The sequence below is a fragment of the Osmerus mordax genome, chromosome 13 (assembly GCF_038355195.1).
Source record: "Osmerus mordax isolate fOsmMor3 chromosome 13, fOsmMor3.pri, whole genome shotgun sequence".
Classification (NCBI taxonomy): Eukaryota; Metazoa; Chordata; class Actinopteri; order Osmeriformes; family Osmeridae; genus Osmerus; species Osmerus mordax.
Genome location: NC_090062.1, coordinates 8512571 through 8532930, shown reverse-complemented (window position 1 = coordinate 8532930; position 20360 = coordinate 8512571). Strand labels below are relative to the sequence as shown.

The window sequence follows — 20360 nt, the reverse complement described above, 5'->3', positions numbered from 1 at the left end:
TGCACACCTCAAAGTTTAATTATTATCTTGTCCTTTTATCTACATTTTTATAATTAGAATGTAGTCTTTTACCTGTATTTTTGTACCTAAACAACTAAATATGTCTAGAGTGACAGCTGTTGATGGGCAAGTGCTAAACAATATGGTTACCAATGAGTGCTGCATATTTGCCTGTGTTTGCCACAAACTTTTATCCAAAAAATATGTTATGCAGTTATTTCAAAACAATCAATCCAATCAACTCCCAAGGTCAGTCCATCTTCCAACAACGGTGTGACAGTAAAAGTCCAATTGATCACATCATTGTTTTGGTTTAGCCGTGGTTGTATTTTATAATAGAGATTGCTGAGGTAACCTCTGGGCATTGCAAAAGGTAAATTTCTTTGTGATAATTCTGAGCAAGAGAGCAGGGATGACGCACAACTAATGTGACTTCTGCCAGGCTTTTAAAACTTCTCGTAAAGAGACTGAGGGACTCTTGCTTGCAGTCAGAACTGTTTTTCTGTACTGTGGATCAATTTATGTAAGAGATTTGGCCTTTTAAAAAATGTGTCTTATTAAATGTATATCTTGGCATGCAGTATTGGACAGTTTTGATAGCCAAATGCTACCAATATAATCACCAAGCTTCCATTTTCCATTCAAGTCCCCAATGAAAGGATATTTTATTACGTTGCAATAAATATGCTCTCTTGTTAGGCATGGGCTAATTCTTTCTCCGCACCTGTCACCATTGTTATGCGCATACGCTTGCATTGTATGAGGCTGGTGGTACAGGTTTTGTAATAAAGTGGTGAAATAACTTGCACATATTGATCTAAAGACATTCTATACTGATAACTGCTTCTCTTTGCTAACTAATGACTACCAAATTTAACAAGTAAACAAACAAAGACTCATATTTTTTGTTCTTCTGCAACTCTTGTTTATGTCTCCACCTCCAAATTACTACGCTTTCAAAATCAAAGTAATGATGTGGTTAAAAAAAGAATTGTGTAGTCTGTGTGAGTGTATGGTCACAGATTTGGGTGCATGCTTTGGCATGTTCAGTCTGAGATCATTATCTAGTAAATGCAGAGTAAATAAAACCCACAGACGTCATGCTGTGTTTCATTACCCTTTTATTTGGAGTGGAAGTGCGTCTCTGTCATGTAAAGATTTCACTGCCGTCTAATGCCTGTAGTGCTTAAAATTGAGTTTTAATTATAGAAACTTTCCATGAAAACTCTGCAAGCTCAAAACTACAGCATTTTTATTGCTTTGAATTGTATTGTATTGGAAAAGGAACAAGGTTCATGTGAGGTTCATGGTTTAGTGAATTAATGCCTACTTCTTCTATGATTGTAGTGGACAAAGATCAAGGACGAAAAAGTGATTACTCAATAGGTTTTCCTGCAGTGAACAGAGGTGGTAAGAACAGTATGTGGATGTGGTGGGGTGGGCTGCTCATTAAGCCTAAAGTAGAGCCCCTACTCTTACTGGAGGAAGGGTGGGGGCAGAAACAACTAGGAAACTGAAGCACCACACCCTAGCTAAGACAAAATGTGCCTGTGAAGCTCAAGTTATAGCTGATCTTCCACAGTGCAGCAGTATTGCCTGGTTGCGGTTGTGTAACCCATAGCTAATACACCTTTTGTTTTGCTTGCCGTGTAAACACGAAAGAGTGAGAGCAAAGGTTCAAATAAGATTTGAATATTAACTAGTGTCAGTGTAATTATAAAGTTGCTGCAAATATCCTGGAATTTCAAATGTCTTAAGAACCTTGGCTTCGTACAACTGGATGGACATCCTAGGAGGAGGGACCAAAGGAGAAGCAGGGGGGAATGAGGTATTTTGTCTGAATTGCCAAAGCACCATGAAAGATCAAAGATACACTTGATGAAGCCACACAGGCAAGCTGTTTGAGCAATTCAGCACAACTGATTCCTCTAGGGCAGGGGTGTCAAATCCTGGTAATTAGGGGCTGCTGTCCTGTATGTTTTAGATGTTTCCCTGCTCCAACACACCTGATTCAAATGAATGGTCGTTATCAGGCTTACACAGAGCTTGATAACCATAGACATAATAAAGAGTAGACGCCGCTGGCTTTGGCTGCTGGGCGCAAGAAATGAGGCCGCCATCTTGGACCGGGCATACTCCTAGTTGCGTAGCAGCAGAATAAACAAGATGCCAGCACTGTGCAGCATATTCCTGCTCAAATCGGCGGACCATCGCAAACAGGGCTCGGGGATTACTTTTCACAAGTAAGATTTAACATTACCGTACTATTGGTTGTATTTTGTGAATAGAATAACCATGTCCTGTATCATAACTACATGTATGACATTTGCAGCAAAAAAACCTGCGTGAAAATCAGTTAGGTATTTAGTGAGGTATGACTAATTAAATGCGCTGACAGCTCATTGCCCCTGCTACACTGAGTGGAGTGGGTGACCGGTCCAAGATGGCGGCCCCACGGCTCGTCAGCGCCAGTAGGCAGTAGTGGCCGATGCGGCGTCTACTCTTTATTATGTCTATGTTGATAACAACCCATTCATTTGAATCAGGTGTGTTGGAGCAGGGAAACATCTAAGACATACAGGACAGCGGCCCCTGAGGACCAGGATTTGACACCCCTTCTCTAGGGCCTGTATTGTGCTACGTTTACAGAGTAATGACAGGGAGATCACCAACCCTGTTCTGTCTTTATAAGAATCTTAATCTAAAATGTGTCTGTTGGGAGTGGGTGTTCCATAATGGTATGTAAAATGTTAGCTGTCATTGACAAAGTTAGAGTTTTGTGGTATGACTTCATTTTTTTTATTTTCTTGTAACCTTTTTGACACACACCAGACTGAAATTCCTTTGCCAAAGTAAACCAGAAAATAAAGCATTCTAACACAGACTGCTGTGTTGACGATTTAGAGAATAACCATCCATGGTTAGCATTGGTGCACAGCTTTTCATCTCACTACATGTTATGTTTGTTTTACATAGTCTCGTAAAACTCACCAATACTTCATAACAGCACATACAACAACACAAGGTCATAAGACAAGGTTAATCACATTAAGTTTAAAGATCCTTTGGCCAGTAAGAGTAAGAAACAATCAATCCAATCAACTCCCAAGGTCAGTCCATCTTCCAACAACGGTGTGACAGTAAAAGTCCAATTGATCACATCATTGTTTCACAATGTAATCACTATCATTACAAATTCTAGAGTTACTTTTACTTGTGATGATGCAACACAGGCATCATATAAAGATTAATATGGTGAGGAAAAATTAGTTGTCTGGTTTTAAGTGTTCTATCAAATTCTACACTTTTCTAAAAAAATACTTTTATATCTGAACAATTACAGTGTGACATTTTGCCTTGATTATAATGAGATAGTTTGCCCAATGCACCTTTCAAACTCCACAGGAAATATTGGTCATGAGACAGATTTCACACTAAACAACGTTTGTGCTGGAACATGACTTCACGTTGTTGGCATCCTTCTCATTTCAGCTATTGCGCTATAGGCCCTTTATTCATGTGCACTGATGGAAAATCCAACTCCTATGACAGCTTGACGTAAACACAGTATGAGGTCTGTTCAATATCAATTAATGCAGGTCATGGCCCTCAGTCATCACTCACAAGTTCAACTTAGGATATCATCAGGTATAACACGCTAGCCCACGCTAGCAAAAGTTGTTTTTAAATTGGCTATAATTGCAAAAGGTATATAGGCCTGTTTGCTTGTCAAGTTTCCTTACTGCCTACCAGTGCCCAAATTGCGCTGGTGTTACGTTTTTTCGTGTGCCGTTTGGTTTTCAAGGGCACTTTGTTAGCTCTAATGACAAGGTCCTCCTTCAGTCAGCCCTCCCAAAACTGCGCTGTCTTTTAAGTGACGAAGCGTAGCTGTAATTTGAGAGTCGGGAAAGGGTATCATCAGCCAAAACCAAAAGCGGTGCTTGAGAAAAAAAGTCCAGATGTTGAAATTGAGGCACAAAGTTAAGTTGGGCACATTTCTTCTTGTCGTGAAAGACGTCTACTCTGTTAAGAAAAATTTACTGAATTTAGTGTTTGAAACTGAAATAACGTAACTTCATTTGTGTCACATTTAAGTGAACATTGCATTACAACTACTACAAGCAACGGGATACTCGTTAATTTCCGCAACTATTTTTAGCTGTGAAATGTTCATTTCGAGGACAAGTGAATAATAGGCTACCGCTCATCTAAGGAAGGACAATTTAGTAGCCTTTTTCTCAGCAAAACAAACGAGAATGGCTTTTTTCCATATACTACTTGCTGGGATGTTATCGTTGTCGCTGTGCGGTGCGTTTTTTAATGGACCTCTGTATCCGGAGATGTCAAATGGCACTTTTCATCATTACTTTGTACCAGATGGCGACTATGAGGACAACGACGACCCAGAAAAATGCCAAATGCTATTTAAAATGACAGATGACCGTAAATGCCGTCTTGACGAGGACCAGGATTCAGTCATCCGGGATGATTTCACGATAATCAAGAGGCACATCGAAGACTCTGCCAGAGTGCTTGAGGGAATTGGGAAAAGCATCTCGTATGATTTGGATGGCGAAGACAGCTATGGTAAATATTTGAGACGGGAGACAACTCAGATAAGTGAGGCATTTACAAATTCCGAAAAATCTCTATTAGAACTGGAAGTGAAATTCAAACAGAGTCAGGAGAATGAGTTGAAGGAGGAGCATCGCATAAATGACGACTTTCTGAACATGATTGTCCACACGAGAGACGTGCTAAAAGGGACAGTGGATATTTCCATGGGATTAAAAGACAAGCACGAGCTGCTGTCCCTTATTGTTCGAAGTCACGGCACCCGACTGAGTCGACTGAAAAATGAATACATGAAAGTGTAAAAAAGTGCTCCTTTGTGTTTTTACAACAACCACAAAAAAGGTTGCCTTCGATTTTGCAAGTGTTGTGACGTCAATGGGGAAAAAGTATTATTTATGATATGCCTCTATATTGCCTATATCTAGCAGGTCTGATCATGCCAATTTGATAAACCTCTCTATAAATCCATTGCTTAATATTATGGACAATCCTTTGCAAATTGTTCCTTTACACTCTACATATAATTTAGAAATCGAATGTTTTCCCAAGAACAAATTTTTGACGTAAATCGTGATTATGTATGGGAAACATACATAACATACGTGTGTTGTTTGGCCTGCACAAGCGGAATGTTACCACAAAAAAAAAACACAACTATGGCAGCATACATTTCTGATTTATATCTGTGAGTTTTACAGCCTACAGTATTGAACGTGTCTGGATTTGGAAATATGTTTGTCTTCTGATCAAGATGTTAACTATTAAACTTGTTTATGCCCTATATGATACGTGACTTATAGGCCTAATGATTAGCAAAACTCATTGATAAGGTTTGTGACTAGGGTTAGGTAAAGGCATTAACACTTTGGTAATTGTACTGTACAGTGCATAATGAGAATACTGTGAGTGTCAATATTTTGTAGAAAACCCTACATAACTATTTACTCAGTATAAAATATTTTGTTTTGATGTATATCTATATTCCTTTTATCCACTCAATGTGTATATAAATGGCAAAAGGTATGAGAAATACTTAAAGACTGCAGGCAGCACTCATGGACTTCAGACACCTGTGTGTGGTGACATTCCTGGGAGATTATGTCTGACATTATATGAATATTTGTTTTGGGATTGAAGTTCTATGCGACACTTTCCTATAAATGTATATTTGTGCTGGCATAGATATTGATGTGCACAGCTTTCTAGGTGAATGGTTATTCATACACCGTACAGCATGGGGCTTCCAGGGAAGACTTCAAAGTGTCTTTGTACATTCGCCTAAAGAGTTTTACTGCAAGGCTTTGTAATAAAACTTTTGTGAGTAAACCGCTGTGAGGGTGTGAATGTACTGTGAAGATTTTGTACACACACACACACACACAGGCACATGCTGTGTCAACTGGTAAATTATTCATGCAAGGGAGAATGCATACAACGTGAACAGAAATGTTAGGATTTAGGGTAGATAAACAGGCATTGAATGTTTATGTAATGGTCCCTCAAGTAATGGTCCTGTGATGTAATGTTAAGCCTTGTGTTTACTTCCCAACCATTAAAGCAGCATAAACTCTAAACTTCTTCTGTGTCACAAAGAAGTATACTCAACTAATGTTAGATAATTTGTCAATGATGATGACAAGGTCTTCATCTTGTACACTGAGTATTGTTTCATAACTGTACTGTTTCTATACTGTACTATAGGAGTCAGGTGGCTGAATGGTGAGGGAATCGGGCTAGTAATCCGAAGGTTGCCAGTTCGATTCCCGGTCATGCAAACTGACGTTGTGTCCTTGGGCAAGGCACTTCACCCTACTTGCCTCGGGGGAATGTCCCTGTACTTACTGTAAGTCGCTCTGGATAAGAGCGTCTGCTAAATGACAAAAAAAAAGGCAATTAAGTTAATTAAGTGCAATCAACAAAGTTATGAACCAGTTCTTAGGAAAAACTGGATACAGCCTATAATAACATAATAATATAATAAAATACAACCCATGAGGAGATAAATACACAATTATACACACCTAAGTTTATACACCTCAGATGCACGTGACAGGTTCTAAGATGGAACGTTTCAACTTGAACTTTTCAAAAAAAAAATCTATCTTAGTGGTAATTCTATATTGTAGGTGACACATTGAATCTTGGAGATAAACTTGGTAAAAGACAATCCTTCCATCATCTGTAAACTTTGAAGGCTATCAGCCAATTTTGTCCAATTTGCCCTCTGTGATATTGCTTGTAAAAAGGGTTATAGAAATAAATTGCCTTAAGCATGTAAGGGATAAACTAATCTTACAAAGGCAATTCTTGTTTGCTGTTTGTTTCTTCTGTGATCAATATCAAAATTATACCTAATTGTTCAGTAAGCCTAAATGTAGGCTACACACACTCTTAGGTTTTTGTCTCATGTGTACATACAAATACATGAGACAAAAACCTGATAACGTCATGTGGCTACTGCATTCTGTTCTAGGCCATGTAAAACAAAACAAAGCAAGCATTTGGATGAAGTAATCTGCCTTGAACATACGTCTTTGAGTAACTGCATGTTTTTCACACTATTTTACACATTTAAAATATTTTTCTGTTATATCACTCAAACCTATCAGTCAAACAGTAGGTTACACAAGCAACACTTTGGCCATTGGATCATTTTATTATGATCTGTCACTGAAAAGTGGATCAAAGTTCGCAGACTGAGTCTGTGACAGTAGCCGAGTGATTATGTCATGGTCCTCAAGCTCGCTGTAACCTCTCACCTACTTTCTGACACAGTTGGGTTTGCGTTTCAACACTTTCGTAGTCCCTCAGCATCTCAAGTAAGTATGTTTTTTTATATAATTGTATATTTCACGAACTGAGATAAAAGGCATTCATTTGAAACGTGAATCTATTAGCCCAGTATAATACCGGGGAAACTGAACCAAAAATAACAATTCGAGCTATACTGTACAAGCTAGCTCGCAAGTTGCATTAAAGTGAATAGAATTGCTGTGCTTTATTCAGTGCGTTAAACTAGTAACAGAACATTGTCATTGTTTACCTTGATATTAGAAATGAGCAAGCATATAGAGGAATAGACATTTGGAACATCTGCAGGTGTACACAGTAATGTGTAACGTTACTGTAGAGTAGCTAGCTAGTTAGCTTAGCTGGAAAAAAAGAATGCTACTTGCAGTAGACTTACTAAATAAAGGAAATAGATCAGTAAAAGAAAATCTACATTAACGTCATGTTCTGAACAGGTCACATGACACATTTGTTTTGTTGTGCACTACTACTAATCTGGGTTGGCTTGTCCAGTGCGATCGACCTTTCATCTAGTACTTTTTTACAAAGCAGAAACACATTCGTTTTATGTTTACTGTGTACCTTTGGATTTATTATGAGTCACGCACTGCAAATTTTATTGTGGTTACATAGAAGATGGTTTATTGCCTAAAGACGATCATGTTTGTTGCAAACGAACTTGTACGTGACGAAACCGAAAAGGGGGTTTAAAGTACACCGTTTTTTTTATTTGATCTTTACTGCATACTACAAAGGTGGGTTTATTATATTAATTGTGAAACAACCACAATTTAAAACATATTTCACTAAATAAAAAGATTAATTCTGCAGTCTTACTAGTTGCAGTTAGACATCGATAGCAGTAAAGTTGAATCATTTTATTTATTAAAATCTGTTTTTACACAGTTTTATGGGTTATGGGAATTCCATAACCCACCTGTGTAGTACACAGTAAAGATCATATAAACGGTGTTCTTTAAACCCTTATGTCAATGTTTCTTTATTATTCTTCCTCCAGATTTGCCTACCTGTCAGTGCCTCAGTGTCTGACACTTGGAAGTACCGCTTCAAGATGTGGACAACCATGCTATCTCGATGCACCTTTCCAGCAGTTTTGAAAAGAAGCAGCTCTGTTTTGGCTTGCCAGGCCATTAGAGCTGCTGGCAGGCCATTGCAGGCAATAGCCACCAAAACATCTCGCTCAACACTGAGGCAAGTTCGTGGACAGCAGACGCAGGCCGCCCCTTTCCCCACAGCTCAGGTAGTCAGGCAGCTCAAAACTTTGGAAGAAGAGAGGTTAGTAGAAATAGAGTGGGAAGATGGGGGGCAAAGCTTCTACCCATTCACCTGGCTGCGGGACAATTGCCAGTGTCCACTTTGCACCCTGCAGTCTGCACAGGCCCGTAGTCTGCTGCTCTCCAAACTGGACATTCACACTGGAGTGGACAGTGTCCAGGTCTCTGATACCAATAAGGTAGGAATCTGGGATTTAAACTGTAATATTGAAAGGTTTCACACTGTATGCAATGTTGAATAGGAATCAGTGTCATGCACACAGAATAAGCCCATGTGTTTTTAGTCTAGGATTAGTCTGCTTCTTAATATGTGTCTAGAAAACCAACACTGTATTGCGCTACAGTACATGATCAGGTTTCTATTATATAATACCACCTTATTGCACTTGTTGAATTGACCTGTACTGTAAATGATATGCTGGTGAAAGTGCCTCCCTCGGCTGAAACACAAATAAACCGTCCTCAAGATTGAAAAATGTCACTGCAGCTCAATCAGTGCTCAGCACGATAATGTGACAAACATGCTTAATCAACATGCTAAGTTAAGACAAACAGACACACAGTGAAGGTCTGGCAATGTAATACTTAGATAAGACTTCACAATAGTGTTTTTGTAGCTTACTAAGCAAGTACTGTATAGTAGACAATTTAACAAATGGAGCAACACATACTTAATATGTAAATGCATTGTGGCTGTTGTGGTGTTACATTTTCTAGTACACAGTACTTTCTGTAATTACACTAATGTTAAGTGTTAGCAATCTTTGTCTAACCTCATCATCATTCTCGTCATCAGGTGTGCATAGTATGGCCCGACCAGCACACCAGCGAGTTTGATCCAGAGTGGCTGAAGAAGAGGTGCTTCTCTCCTGCTGTCAGACAAGTAATGCAGGAAGAGCTCTTCCTCAATGGTGAGACCACATATATATATATGGGTGGCTGTGGCTCAGGGGGTTGAGAGGGTTGTCTGTTAATCGCAAGGTTGGCGGTTCGATCCCCGACTCCTCCCCGGCCATGTGCCCAAGTATCCTTGAGCAAGACTCTGAACTCAAAGTTGCTCCCGATGGGCAGGCCGGCGCCTTGCATGGCAGCTCCGCCACCGTCGGTGAGTGTGAGCAAATGTGAAGTGCTTTGAGTGCCGCTAAGGTAGAAAACACGCTATATAAATGCAGTCCATATAAGTAGCTTTGACTTTCTTTGACTTATGCTTTTTGGGTAAACAGTGTTGAAGAAGAACTCAAGCCTCACTATGATTACCTGCATTCTGCTTTTATTACTGAGTAATCCTTAAGATAAATCTTTCCTTGAGGTAGCACAGATCTTTTCAGATTTTCAGGGTTGTGGTCATCTATTGCGATTTCCTCCTCTGTGTGATACAATACGTCTAGGAATGTTTCTGTGCTGTATACGGTATTATAAGCGATCACCTTGTGCCTCTGTCCCAGAACTGTGCACACACGGGCACACATCTCATTAGGTATTTTGTTTTATTATTCAACTTTAGTTTCTTGAGGGGGGGGAAATACATGAAAACATCTAAAACATAAGTGTTGTATGAAAGGGACTTCTTCCCTGAAACATTGTGTCAGGGTTAACAAAACAGTCACTCTGGATCTAAACAGATTTCCTTAAGAGTGTTTGTAGGATTACAGGATTTGTGTGCATGCTTGCTCTGAACACAAGCAAATCAAACGTATCTTTTAAATTACATTTACAACCCAACTTACATCTCAAGACTCTATCAGAAACATTTGAAGAAGGAGAATTTCAGCTGTGGTTCAGTGAAGGAAAAGCTCCACAGTTTGTGTCCCCACGTGGTCCTGAAGGACCCGCAGGGCTGAGCGGCTCCTGCTTTGTCTCTGTTCCAGAGCGATTAGAGGCTGTGTGTGTGCGGTTTTGTGTGGATAGTGAAATCAGCCCCCTTTAGGGATCACCCCCAGCCACTCTTTGTTAGTGTTTGGGTTTCTGTTCTCCAACTACAGCACTGCCAACTCAGAACTAGAACTGGTCTGTGCAGACCTGAGCTCATGCTCCGTCTGATCCTGTTCTTTCACACACACAACCCTGTATCTGGGTTTAATTATATCTTCCTGAGGTCTGGTCTGAAATTCCTTCCACTGAAAAATCCTGGAAAGGCTTGCATTTTTTGATGAAAGGTGAATAATGTTCTCTTCTACTGTTTTTTTCTGTATCCTCAGTGTTTCAAGTTAACTTTTTCTACCTCTTTCTTCTCATCTCTATGTCTTTATTTAACTTTTTTGTCTCCTGTGAATGGGCCTGGAAGTTCTCTGTATATTGTAATGGAGAACAATTTTATTAGCCCTGGTTAGCCTGTTAAAGTGTTGCAGATTGTAAAAGTGTAGCCCACAGGGAACACAGCAAGGTCAAAATGATCATATGAGCTGGTTTGTAATAAAAAAGGAATCATCCCTTTTATTTAATCCTCTCACATTAGAATATATACCACTTATCTATTGTTGAGGTCAGTCTCACTTATTTTACTGCAGAAGTAAGAAACATCTTATAAATGTAAATGGACAGATCATCCATTGCTAACCTTATGCTTAGTGATGGGGGCAGTAGTAGCCAGTTAAAGGCAGGGTAGGTAATGTTTTTGAGAAGCACTTTTTTACATATTTGCAGACATCATGATAGCAACCAATACATTTAAAGGTTTGACAGTAAAATGAAACCAATCCGATCTGTGGGCGTTGCAGGACTGTAGTAAACACAACCAATCATTAAGGTCGGACTGACACTAATGACTGGAAGACATTCGGACCGAATGCCATTATTGGAGGGGCTACTTGTCCATCTACCTACCTCCTGGCAGTACTCAAGCAGAGCGTTCATGTGTTTTGGGGGACTGTATTTGAAGGGAGAGGTGGGATATTTTGGTTTGAATCCTTTCAAACTTGAGCTAAAATTGCTAGGTTTGAAAACTTACCTATCCTATCCTTAAAATAAATAAATTACCATACTTGTTCATTGGTTGTGAAAATTATAACCATCAATGATTATTTGACCATCAATAAAATTATCATTGGACCGAGGTGAATAAACCTAATGTGTATTCTCACAATCCTTGCGATTAAAATTTTAAAACCAAGCCTTGAGCTCAAGCTTGTCCTTACATTGTTAGATGCACATGTAGTTAGGACATTAGTTAGTTTATGTTTCAACACAAAATGAATATTTCAGAGAATATCAGCAAAACTATTTGCTGATATTCAGGCAGCATGAATATATTGTGTGTGTATTGCCCTAGAACAGACTACACAGCTGAGGTATGCGCCATGGCCCATATGTGAAAGAGCTTAATTTCTGAGACAGGAGACCTTCAACAATGTTTAGTGTGCCTGCATGCACTCACTTTTCAAGCCCCTTCCTCTCACTCTACCATATGGAATACTGATTTGTACTTAGCTTAGGAAGTGCTGACTGACTTTTACTAGGGTTTTCAAAAGAATAGGCCTGAAGTTATGCACATGATTAAATAAAAGAGAGTAATGGAAGAAAATGATTGACAATATTATAATGCCAATTTACCAGCTTAGTAGACATGATCCCACCTCCTCCCTCTGACTGTATTGCTAAAAATAGGCTGCACTACACATGGCTTGGATGTCTCTTTCAATGTGCGGATAACCTTATGCAGCAGTATGGTGCTAGGATGCAAATTAAGCTCTACGCTCACATTCTTTTGACTGAGCAGTTTTTTCCATTCTTCCTTGTAGATCCTCTCAATCAAAGTTCAGGTCTCTCCAAAGATTGCCACTAAAACATATTTTCTTGAAGCTACTCCAGCTGTTTTGGCTGTGTGCTTTGGGGGTTGTTATTCTGAAAAGTGAATTGTTGGCCAAGCTAAAAGTGTGTTCTGTAGCAGTTTTTTTAAGGTTGTATAATTATTTGGCTCAGCATTCTTTCAATCCTGGTCAGTCTATGAATGGTTACCAGTGACGAGCATAACCATACCTAGTTTACACCAGATGTAGTGCTTGCTCTAGGTCAGTGAATTCAATTTCTGTCTTGTCAAACCTACAAATATTTTTCCTTTAAAACGTGCTGGGTTGTATGTCTTTTACTGTACTCAGGAGAGGCTTTTGTTTAGCCTTTTTGCCATAAAGGACTGAATAATGGAGTACTACAGAGACAGTTGTCCTTCAGGCAGATGCTCCCATTTCTGCAGAGGAACTTCTTGGCCACCTCACTTGGAAAAGGCTTTCAGGATTGCTTCGTTTTTGCCAGATGGACAGCTCTAGTCTGTGGACTCTAATCGAGCTCTGGTGACATCTCAATGATGATGAAGAAATAAGGATGATAGGGAAAGGATGTAACAAAATGTGGTGAAAGTAAAGGTCGCTGAATGCAACAGACCTTGGTTGAGCTTCAGACCGATATTTTGTTGGGATCATGCATTTATATATACATTTACATTACATTTACATTTAGTCATTTAGCAGACGCTCTTATCCAGAGCGACTTACAGTAAGTACGGGGACATTCCCCCTGAGGCAAGTAGGGTGAAGTGCCTTGCCCAAGGACACAACGTAATTTAGCATCGCAGAGAATCGAACCGGCAACCTTCTGATTACTAGCCCGACTCCTTAACCGCTCAGCCATTTGACCATGAAGCCAGAGATTCGTTTTAAATTTGGTACATGGGTCCTTGACTCTCCTAGTAGAAACAATATTCTCTCTGTCTCCTCAAAGCTCCTACAAAGTTGCTAGTTTCTCTGTGGTTGGTGCAACAGGTCTCTAAGTTGTGGTCTGTTTCAAACATAGGTCCTTTGTAAACATAAGCACAAAGATACAATACAGAACAGTTTGCGAGAATGTGTGTGTTGTTATCAATTACATGATTGGACTCCAATTCCTCTCAGATTCAGCATAATAAATAATTTGGGGCGTAACTGTGCTTGGCAGGCAACATGCCTGACAACTTTAAATCACATTTACATCCATCAATCATGGTGTTCATTTGGAACAACAGTAATTGCTTTTTGTACACAAAGTTGTATTCGTCTTGTACCATGTGAAAAAGGAAAAAAAACAGATAATCGAACACAGTGATGCTCTGAAGTTATAGGAAAAGAAAATGGTGTGGATAATATCATGGAGGATTGCCATTACTTGATCATTCTAAAGAAGCACAGTTGCAATTAGCCCGTTCTGACATGCTGGCATCAGCATTCCCTGTGACCCTTTGCAATGGCAGCTTTGAGAGTTAGTTAATTAGTCTTTAAATTTATTTAGACATATGTACTAACTGCTGAAATGTAACCCCTGCCAAATGCAACTTTGAGGGAACCTCACTCTGCATGTGACCCTGTGAGGAAGTTAATTAGCCTGATTAAAGCTCTGTGAAAGAACTACTCAAAATAACTTATCAAGCCAAAGAGTGTTCTGAAAGAGCTCACAGCTCCGTGAGGAAAGCAGTAGCACAGTACCCAGCTTGAACAGAGCTCTTGGAAAGAGAGTGAGAGAACCAGACTGCCATCAGCTGCCTGCCAGCCACGGGAGCCAGGGCTTCGAGTTTCCTCGTCTGGAAAAGCCACAGCAGCCAACCAAGAGAGAGGGAAAGAGATTACACATGCATGCTCGCAGACATAAAGATACACAGACTTACACAGGCTCCCATCAGACAAGTAGGAATAATAGTAATAAATAAGGATCCAAGTAAGGAAATTTGCCCCAGGTATGGAGACAGGTACAGAAAAACAGACTACACAAACTCAAAGCCTGACATTGTACCTCAGTTCACCCTTCACCAAACTTTGCAAGAGTGAGACAAATTTCAGAAGAGGTCTGTGGCAACACAAGTTGTTCCAGAAAATCACAGCAGCATATTTGTGTTCGGTGAGAACGAGTGTTGAGCATTTCACGCCAATAAGAGCGGAAAGTTCTCCCCCCCCCCCCCTGAATACACCCTGATCGGGCTTAGGAATGCACTGTTTTCATAGAGCATATCTTCATATATTCTCTTGTTTAACTATTCCATTGTCTATCTATCTTATGCAGCTTTCTCACACAAAGCCCCTAAATATCCTACGAATATAACCCTGCTGGTGCTTTACTCACACACTTGGGACACTTATTCACAGACTGATTGGACATAATGATAATGTGTATAAGTGAAGAGAGATCTGTTTCTTGTGTCTCTACTATACTATAATACTTTTTGTAATTATCTGTGAACCTGGCAGCCTTACAGCATTTTAGGCTTGAAAGATGTTTGAAGAATGATTTTTAACTTTGTATATTCTTGGTTAGCCAATGGAATGTTAGCCAATATGACCAAACAAGGAAGATGATCAGTTTACAAGGGGGACCCAGTCCACACTGCTCATATGATCCATCTCTCGCTTCACCTTCTCTGTTATGGCTTTCTCTGCCATGTGTGACATCTGAAACCCAATGGCTCTGTCCTGAGACAGTCCTCCCCCAGACAAACCAGCTAAGTGAAGCACTGCATTTCCCTGTTGTGTCCGGATACATGCCAGCTGGTCTGATTTAATGGGAGCAATTGTAACTTGTAATTTGAAGAAGGCCTTAGTTCTAGAGCCTCATTATTAGAACTTCTTTTGGGTGATCTTTAAGAACAGCTGGTCTTTACAGCATCAGTTTTGTGTTATCCAACCCTCTAAACAAGGTTTCATGGGGGGGGGGGGGGGGGGACATAACCTCTTGACTTGTTATGATGGAGTTAATGTTTGCAATGAAACTTTGGAGGGACATTTGAAGACCTTGCCACGGCTGAAGTCATGGTGTGTCTGACTCATGTTACGGCTCAGACATCTGTGTCTTTATCTCATAGTTTAGCCATAGAATCCTACTATATTCTCACTGACATTCCACTTGAATACTGTTGCAGAGTCATTCAACAGTACGAACTTGTGAAGACTCAAGCATTTACAATAGTGGTAATAAAATTACTTTCACATCTGACTTCAGGTGTCCTACTCCATATTCTGATAATCTCACCGTTAAAGCAGTGTACTCAGTGCTTTTTTTGCTTCTGTTTGGACCGCTTGCTCAAACGGACAAAATTGGTGGGTGTGGAAGTGAGAGGCGATGAAGATCCACAAACATCAGACAGTTCCACAGTGTTCAGAGACCCCTCCCCCCAGACCCCCCTCACACACACACATTGAATGTGCTCAGCAGCTGTGTCTGCAGGAGCCACACGAGAGTCTAGATGGAAAAAGGACCTGAGCCAGCTCGGTGCGGAGCCACAGGAGGGTTTTTCCACTGCTGTCTGTTGAGAAATGCCGACGCTAAGCTTCCCCCCCCTCTTCCTCCTCCCCCACTCCACACCAAGTGTTCCAACCATAGCGTGCTGGCCTTCCTCCCTCAAACGTTCTGGACAGATATAGTACATTATGTGCAGATAGTGGAGGGACTGTGTATTTGGGATCATAAAACAAAGTATCCCGTCTTTTCACAAGACCCATTTCCATTGCTGTATATTGTTCATTGACGGCAGACAGGCAGAGGTGACTACCTGTGTGTGCTTGTACGGATTGTGCCAACTGGAAATATTAGAGACAACAATGCTGGCCATTCTATTCCATTTTGCTACTTTTCAGAGGCAGACAGTTTTTTGATCATGTTGTGCAGGTTCTGCGTCTTAAAGAATTTATGAATGTGATTTGTGAAGCCGATAATTATGTTATTCGACCACGGTCGTTGTCAAAGCTAGCTATGCTAGTTGTCGACCTTTTAGTGTGTTTGCATTGTATCGACATGGTAATCATTGTACTTAGTTGAAATACCAGTTTCCCTTCTAACCTTCCTACGTGCTCTATAACTAACTACTATAGAAGACAAGACACATCTATCCTGAATTAAATCACATACTGCATGTCAGCTTTCTAACAATCCAATTGCCCTGACAATTACTGGATTACCGTTTCCTTCTTTTAGAGCGTGTTTACTGGGACTCAAAGCTGCAGATCCCCACAGCCAATTTTGAGGAGGTTCTCCATGATGACAAAGCGGCTCTGGCTTGGCTGATAGCACTACGCAAAGTTGGCATAGTCTACATGAAGGGGGCGCCAGTGAAGCAAGGCCAGGTTGCCAGACTGAGTGAAAGGATTGGCTATCTCAGACTGACTTTCTATGGGTGAGTAACAACTACTCCCCACACCACCAGACAGACAGATAAACCAGTCTAAGACCCTTCAGAGAGCATTAAACCAGAGAAAATACCTGATGCGCTCAATCAGGGCTGAGGTTGGAACCCATAGCCAATAGATTAGCTCATTCTAGTGGAAGCTATAGGCTGCAACCCAACATGTAAGACTTATCATTAAAAAGGCTAGAGTATATACTGTATATAGTCAATATTTGATTCTACAGTATTTAGGTAACTCCCATAGATTAATTTGACTGACCAAATGAGTGCATAATACATTTATATTATTCCCAGTGATTCATCCCTTCACATCCTACAGGCACACGTGGCAGGTCAAGGACAAACCTATGGCCAACAACGTTGCCTACACCTCTGGGAAACTCAGTCTCCACACAGATTACCCAGCACTGCATAACCCACCTGGGGTGAGTACTATACATGCACAAGTTCATATGCATTATACTTTTAGAAAGGAACAAAATGGATATCTTACATCGTTTTTTTTAAATAAATATCATAACTGAGATGTTTGAACAAAATTACCTACTGTTCTCATCTTACAGTACTCCAAATACTTTCAAAGAGGATTGGTGACATTTCTCATAACAATCTAAGAGAGACTGGTACTCATGAACACACTCTTGAAGTAAATGGTGCAGAGCAGCATGACTTTTGAAAACTCATGAAAGTTTTTTAATTCATTGCATTGTCTGATTTATTTTGAGAAAAAATGACTCCTTTTACTTTATTGTATTTTTCCCTTGGGGAATAATTTCAACAAGTAAACTGAATTGTAATATTGCATGAAACATGGTATTGTACACTATGGTCTTTCTTCAGGTGCAGTTCCTGCACTGCCTGAACCAGGCTTGCAAAGGAGGAGAAAGTGAAGTGGTAGATGGTTTCCACATGGCTGAACTTCTGCGGAGAGAAGACCCAGAAGCCTTTAGTACCCTCACTTCCCACAGAGTGGACTTCACAGACACAGGGGCTGACTACTGTGACTTCAAGGTGCAGTCCAAGAACCGCATCATTGAGTGAGTAAAACGTTGTTTTGTACATTTAGCTCACAAAGTGTTATGGCATTTTATAAAGGAGAGTAATGCATCAAGTACAAGATTGCCCAACATGGTATTCAGGAGAGTGACTGGCATTTGGATGGTGTGAATTAGGAAAAGTGTAAGACATCACCATCTGCTGTTCAGATTGGGGATTGCAAAGTCTGTCATGAACATGCATCTTAATAAATTATGTTAACATATTGTCAATTTCTGTATAGCCAGCATATTAAACAAAGACTATACTTACTGGTTTTCATTATACATTCTTATTGCATACTTTCTAAAATAGTAAATTTAGGTAAAATATATGATACATACATTATTATAAATGGGTTTTCTGTCTACCTCCTTGTTTTCTGAGCAGTGTGGACAATGAGGAACAGGTCGTAAGGATTAACTACAACAATGCCACAAGAGACTCTGTGTTGGATCTCCCCTTGCATCAGGTCCAGCCCTTCTACCATGCTCTCAAGGCCTATGTGGAACTCATGATCCGACCTGATAACCTAGTTACCTACATGATGGAACCTGGTGAGTACAAGTCATTGCCTAAAAACTAATATTATCTAAATATGAGTAAACTTGATTTTGAGGTTATTTCAAATACTATTTTTTCCATCTCCTACTGTACAAATTTAGTTCCACTTTATTGTGTTTGGTGTAAAGTTGTAGTGTCTGTGTCTTGCTCCGACAGGGGACTTGGTCACCTTTGATAACTGGCGCCTTCTACATGGGCGAAGAAGCTACATAAGCCATACAGACGCATTGAGACACTTGGAGGGAGCCTACCTGGACTGGGATGAGGTCATGTCACGCTTGCGGATACTTCGCAAGTCTGTCCACGGAAACTATTAGATCCACAAGACTTTAGAAAGTCAATTGTCTCCTACATTCACACTGTGACCAAAGGTATGCGGACACCTGCTTTCTGAACCACTCATTCCAATATCATGAGCACTTTTTTGGTCCCCGCTTTTTCTATAACTGCATCCACTCCTCTGGCAAGACTTTCCAATAAACGTTGGAACATTAATGTGGGATTTGCTCTTATTGGTAGTTAATGGAAGGGGTGTCCACATACTTTTGGCCATGACAATGAGCAAAGAAAGAATTCTCTTTAGATAAGGTGATCATTTAAATGAAACTTTTTCTATTGAAGACCTTACAAAGGAAAGTAAACCCCGTAAGAACAAAAATCGATAACGGGTTTTGGACTCTTAGCCAGTTGTTTTACAAAGCTATGGAAGCTGTGGTTGAACTGCTATGTATTGTATCTGTGTATTGCCTTTAACGTCTGCACATTATTTGTCCCCTCTTTTAATCTTGAAATTCTGTGATATTCTGTTGACCTGTCCTCTTGTTCAGAGTGGAATGACATTGGGGGTGGGGGGCTCAGGTAAACTTTGTCCGAAGTGAGGCAGGCAGAGACATTCAACTCATGTCGAGGTAAAGAAATGGGATGATCCACTTCAGGGGATCATCCCATCTCACAGTCTTAATTAGGGGGTCAGACCCCCCCAATCCACCACCATAATCGAACCCTGCTCTTGTTCACAGTGGAAATGTGTGTGTGGAAAAATTTGTGAGGCTGGATTTGAACCTTTTGCTTAATGCATACCTTAATGAGTCACAGGAGAATATACCAGTTTGGGTACAGGTGCAGTCCAGCTACCTCGTTTTATTATTGTAGGCTAAATCATGACAAAACCATGGGGGAGTCAGATGGCTGAGCGGTGAGGGAGTCGGGCTAGTAATCTGAAGGTTGCCAGTTCAATTCCCCGCCGTGCCAAAATGACATTGTGTCCTTGGGCAAGGCACTGCACCCTACTTGCTTCAGGGGGAATGTCCCTATACTTACTGTAAGTCGCTCTGGATAAGAGCGTCTGCTAAATAATTATAATAAATTAAATTAATAACTATGAAATATATTGGGGGGGGGAGGTTTTATGCAAGAAAACTATATAACGCCATGTCTTTCCAGTCTAACTGCATCAATCCTTGCCACTTATGTTTCCTGTTGAGGATCCCTTGTTTCCAGACAACCACTCCAAGAGTTTTAGGAAAGCACTTTTTAAAAGTTATCCATCTGTGGCCCTATACAGATTGTCAAACTTCTGAGAATTACAGTTGCATTTAGTACAATGTCCTTAAGCTTGCCAGTAACATGCACTCCGTGTACAGTAGCTACTTTCTAAAAGTTTCATATTTGTGATTAACTATTCATCCCATGTGACCCATGAACCACTTACCATGAACATCCCCAATACATGATTAAAGAATACAATTTATTAGGCTACATTACAGATTTGAACTCCTTGGTTGCCATTTGCACATGACGGTTAAATAAGTGAATTAGTCAATTTCTGGCTGAGAGCTCATACTGCAATATTTTATCTGGTGAGATATAACCAGTTTCCCCACTGTAGTGAATTACTGTACAGGAGTTTATTGATACCAGTGATGATTATACAATAAAATAGAGGGGCTTCAGTTTGGACAACT

The 20360-nt window shown here is 40.2% G+C and overlaps 2 protein-coding genes across 2 annotated transcripts; both read left to right on the top strand.

The window, feature by feature from the left end:
* Window positions 1–3937: 3937 nt before the first annotated feature.
* On the top strand, window positions 3938–6139 carry fibinb (fin bud initiation factor b). The gene has a single exon (XM_067249038.1). The coding sequence runs from the start codon at window positions 4257–4259 to the stop codon at window positions 4875–4877; it is 621 nt and encodes a 206-aa protein (XP_067105139.1). The 5' UTR covers window positions 3938–4256; the 3' UTR covers window positions 4878–6139.
* A 1207-nt stretch (window positions 6140–7346) lies between these two features.
* Window positions 7347–20348, top strand: bbox1 (butyrobetaine (gamma), 2-oxoglutarate dioxygenase (gamma-butyrobetaine hydroxylase) 1). Its single transcript, XM_067248868.1, has 8 exons — window positions 7347–7394; window positions 8384–8839; window positions 9457–9571; window positions 16587–16785; window positions 17117–17222; window positions 17638–17834; window positions 18223–18389; window positions 18553–20348. Exons 2-8 carry the CDS (start codon window positions 8438–8440, stop codon window positions 18711–18713), a joined length of 1347 nt encoding a protein of 448 aa, XP_067104969.1. The 5' UTR covers window positions 7347–7394; window positions 8384–8437; the 3' UTR covers window positions 18714–20348.
* The last annotated feature ends 12 nt before the right edge of the window (window positions 20349–20360 follow it).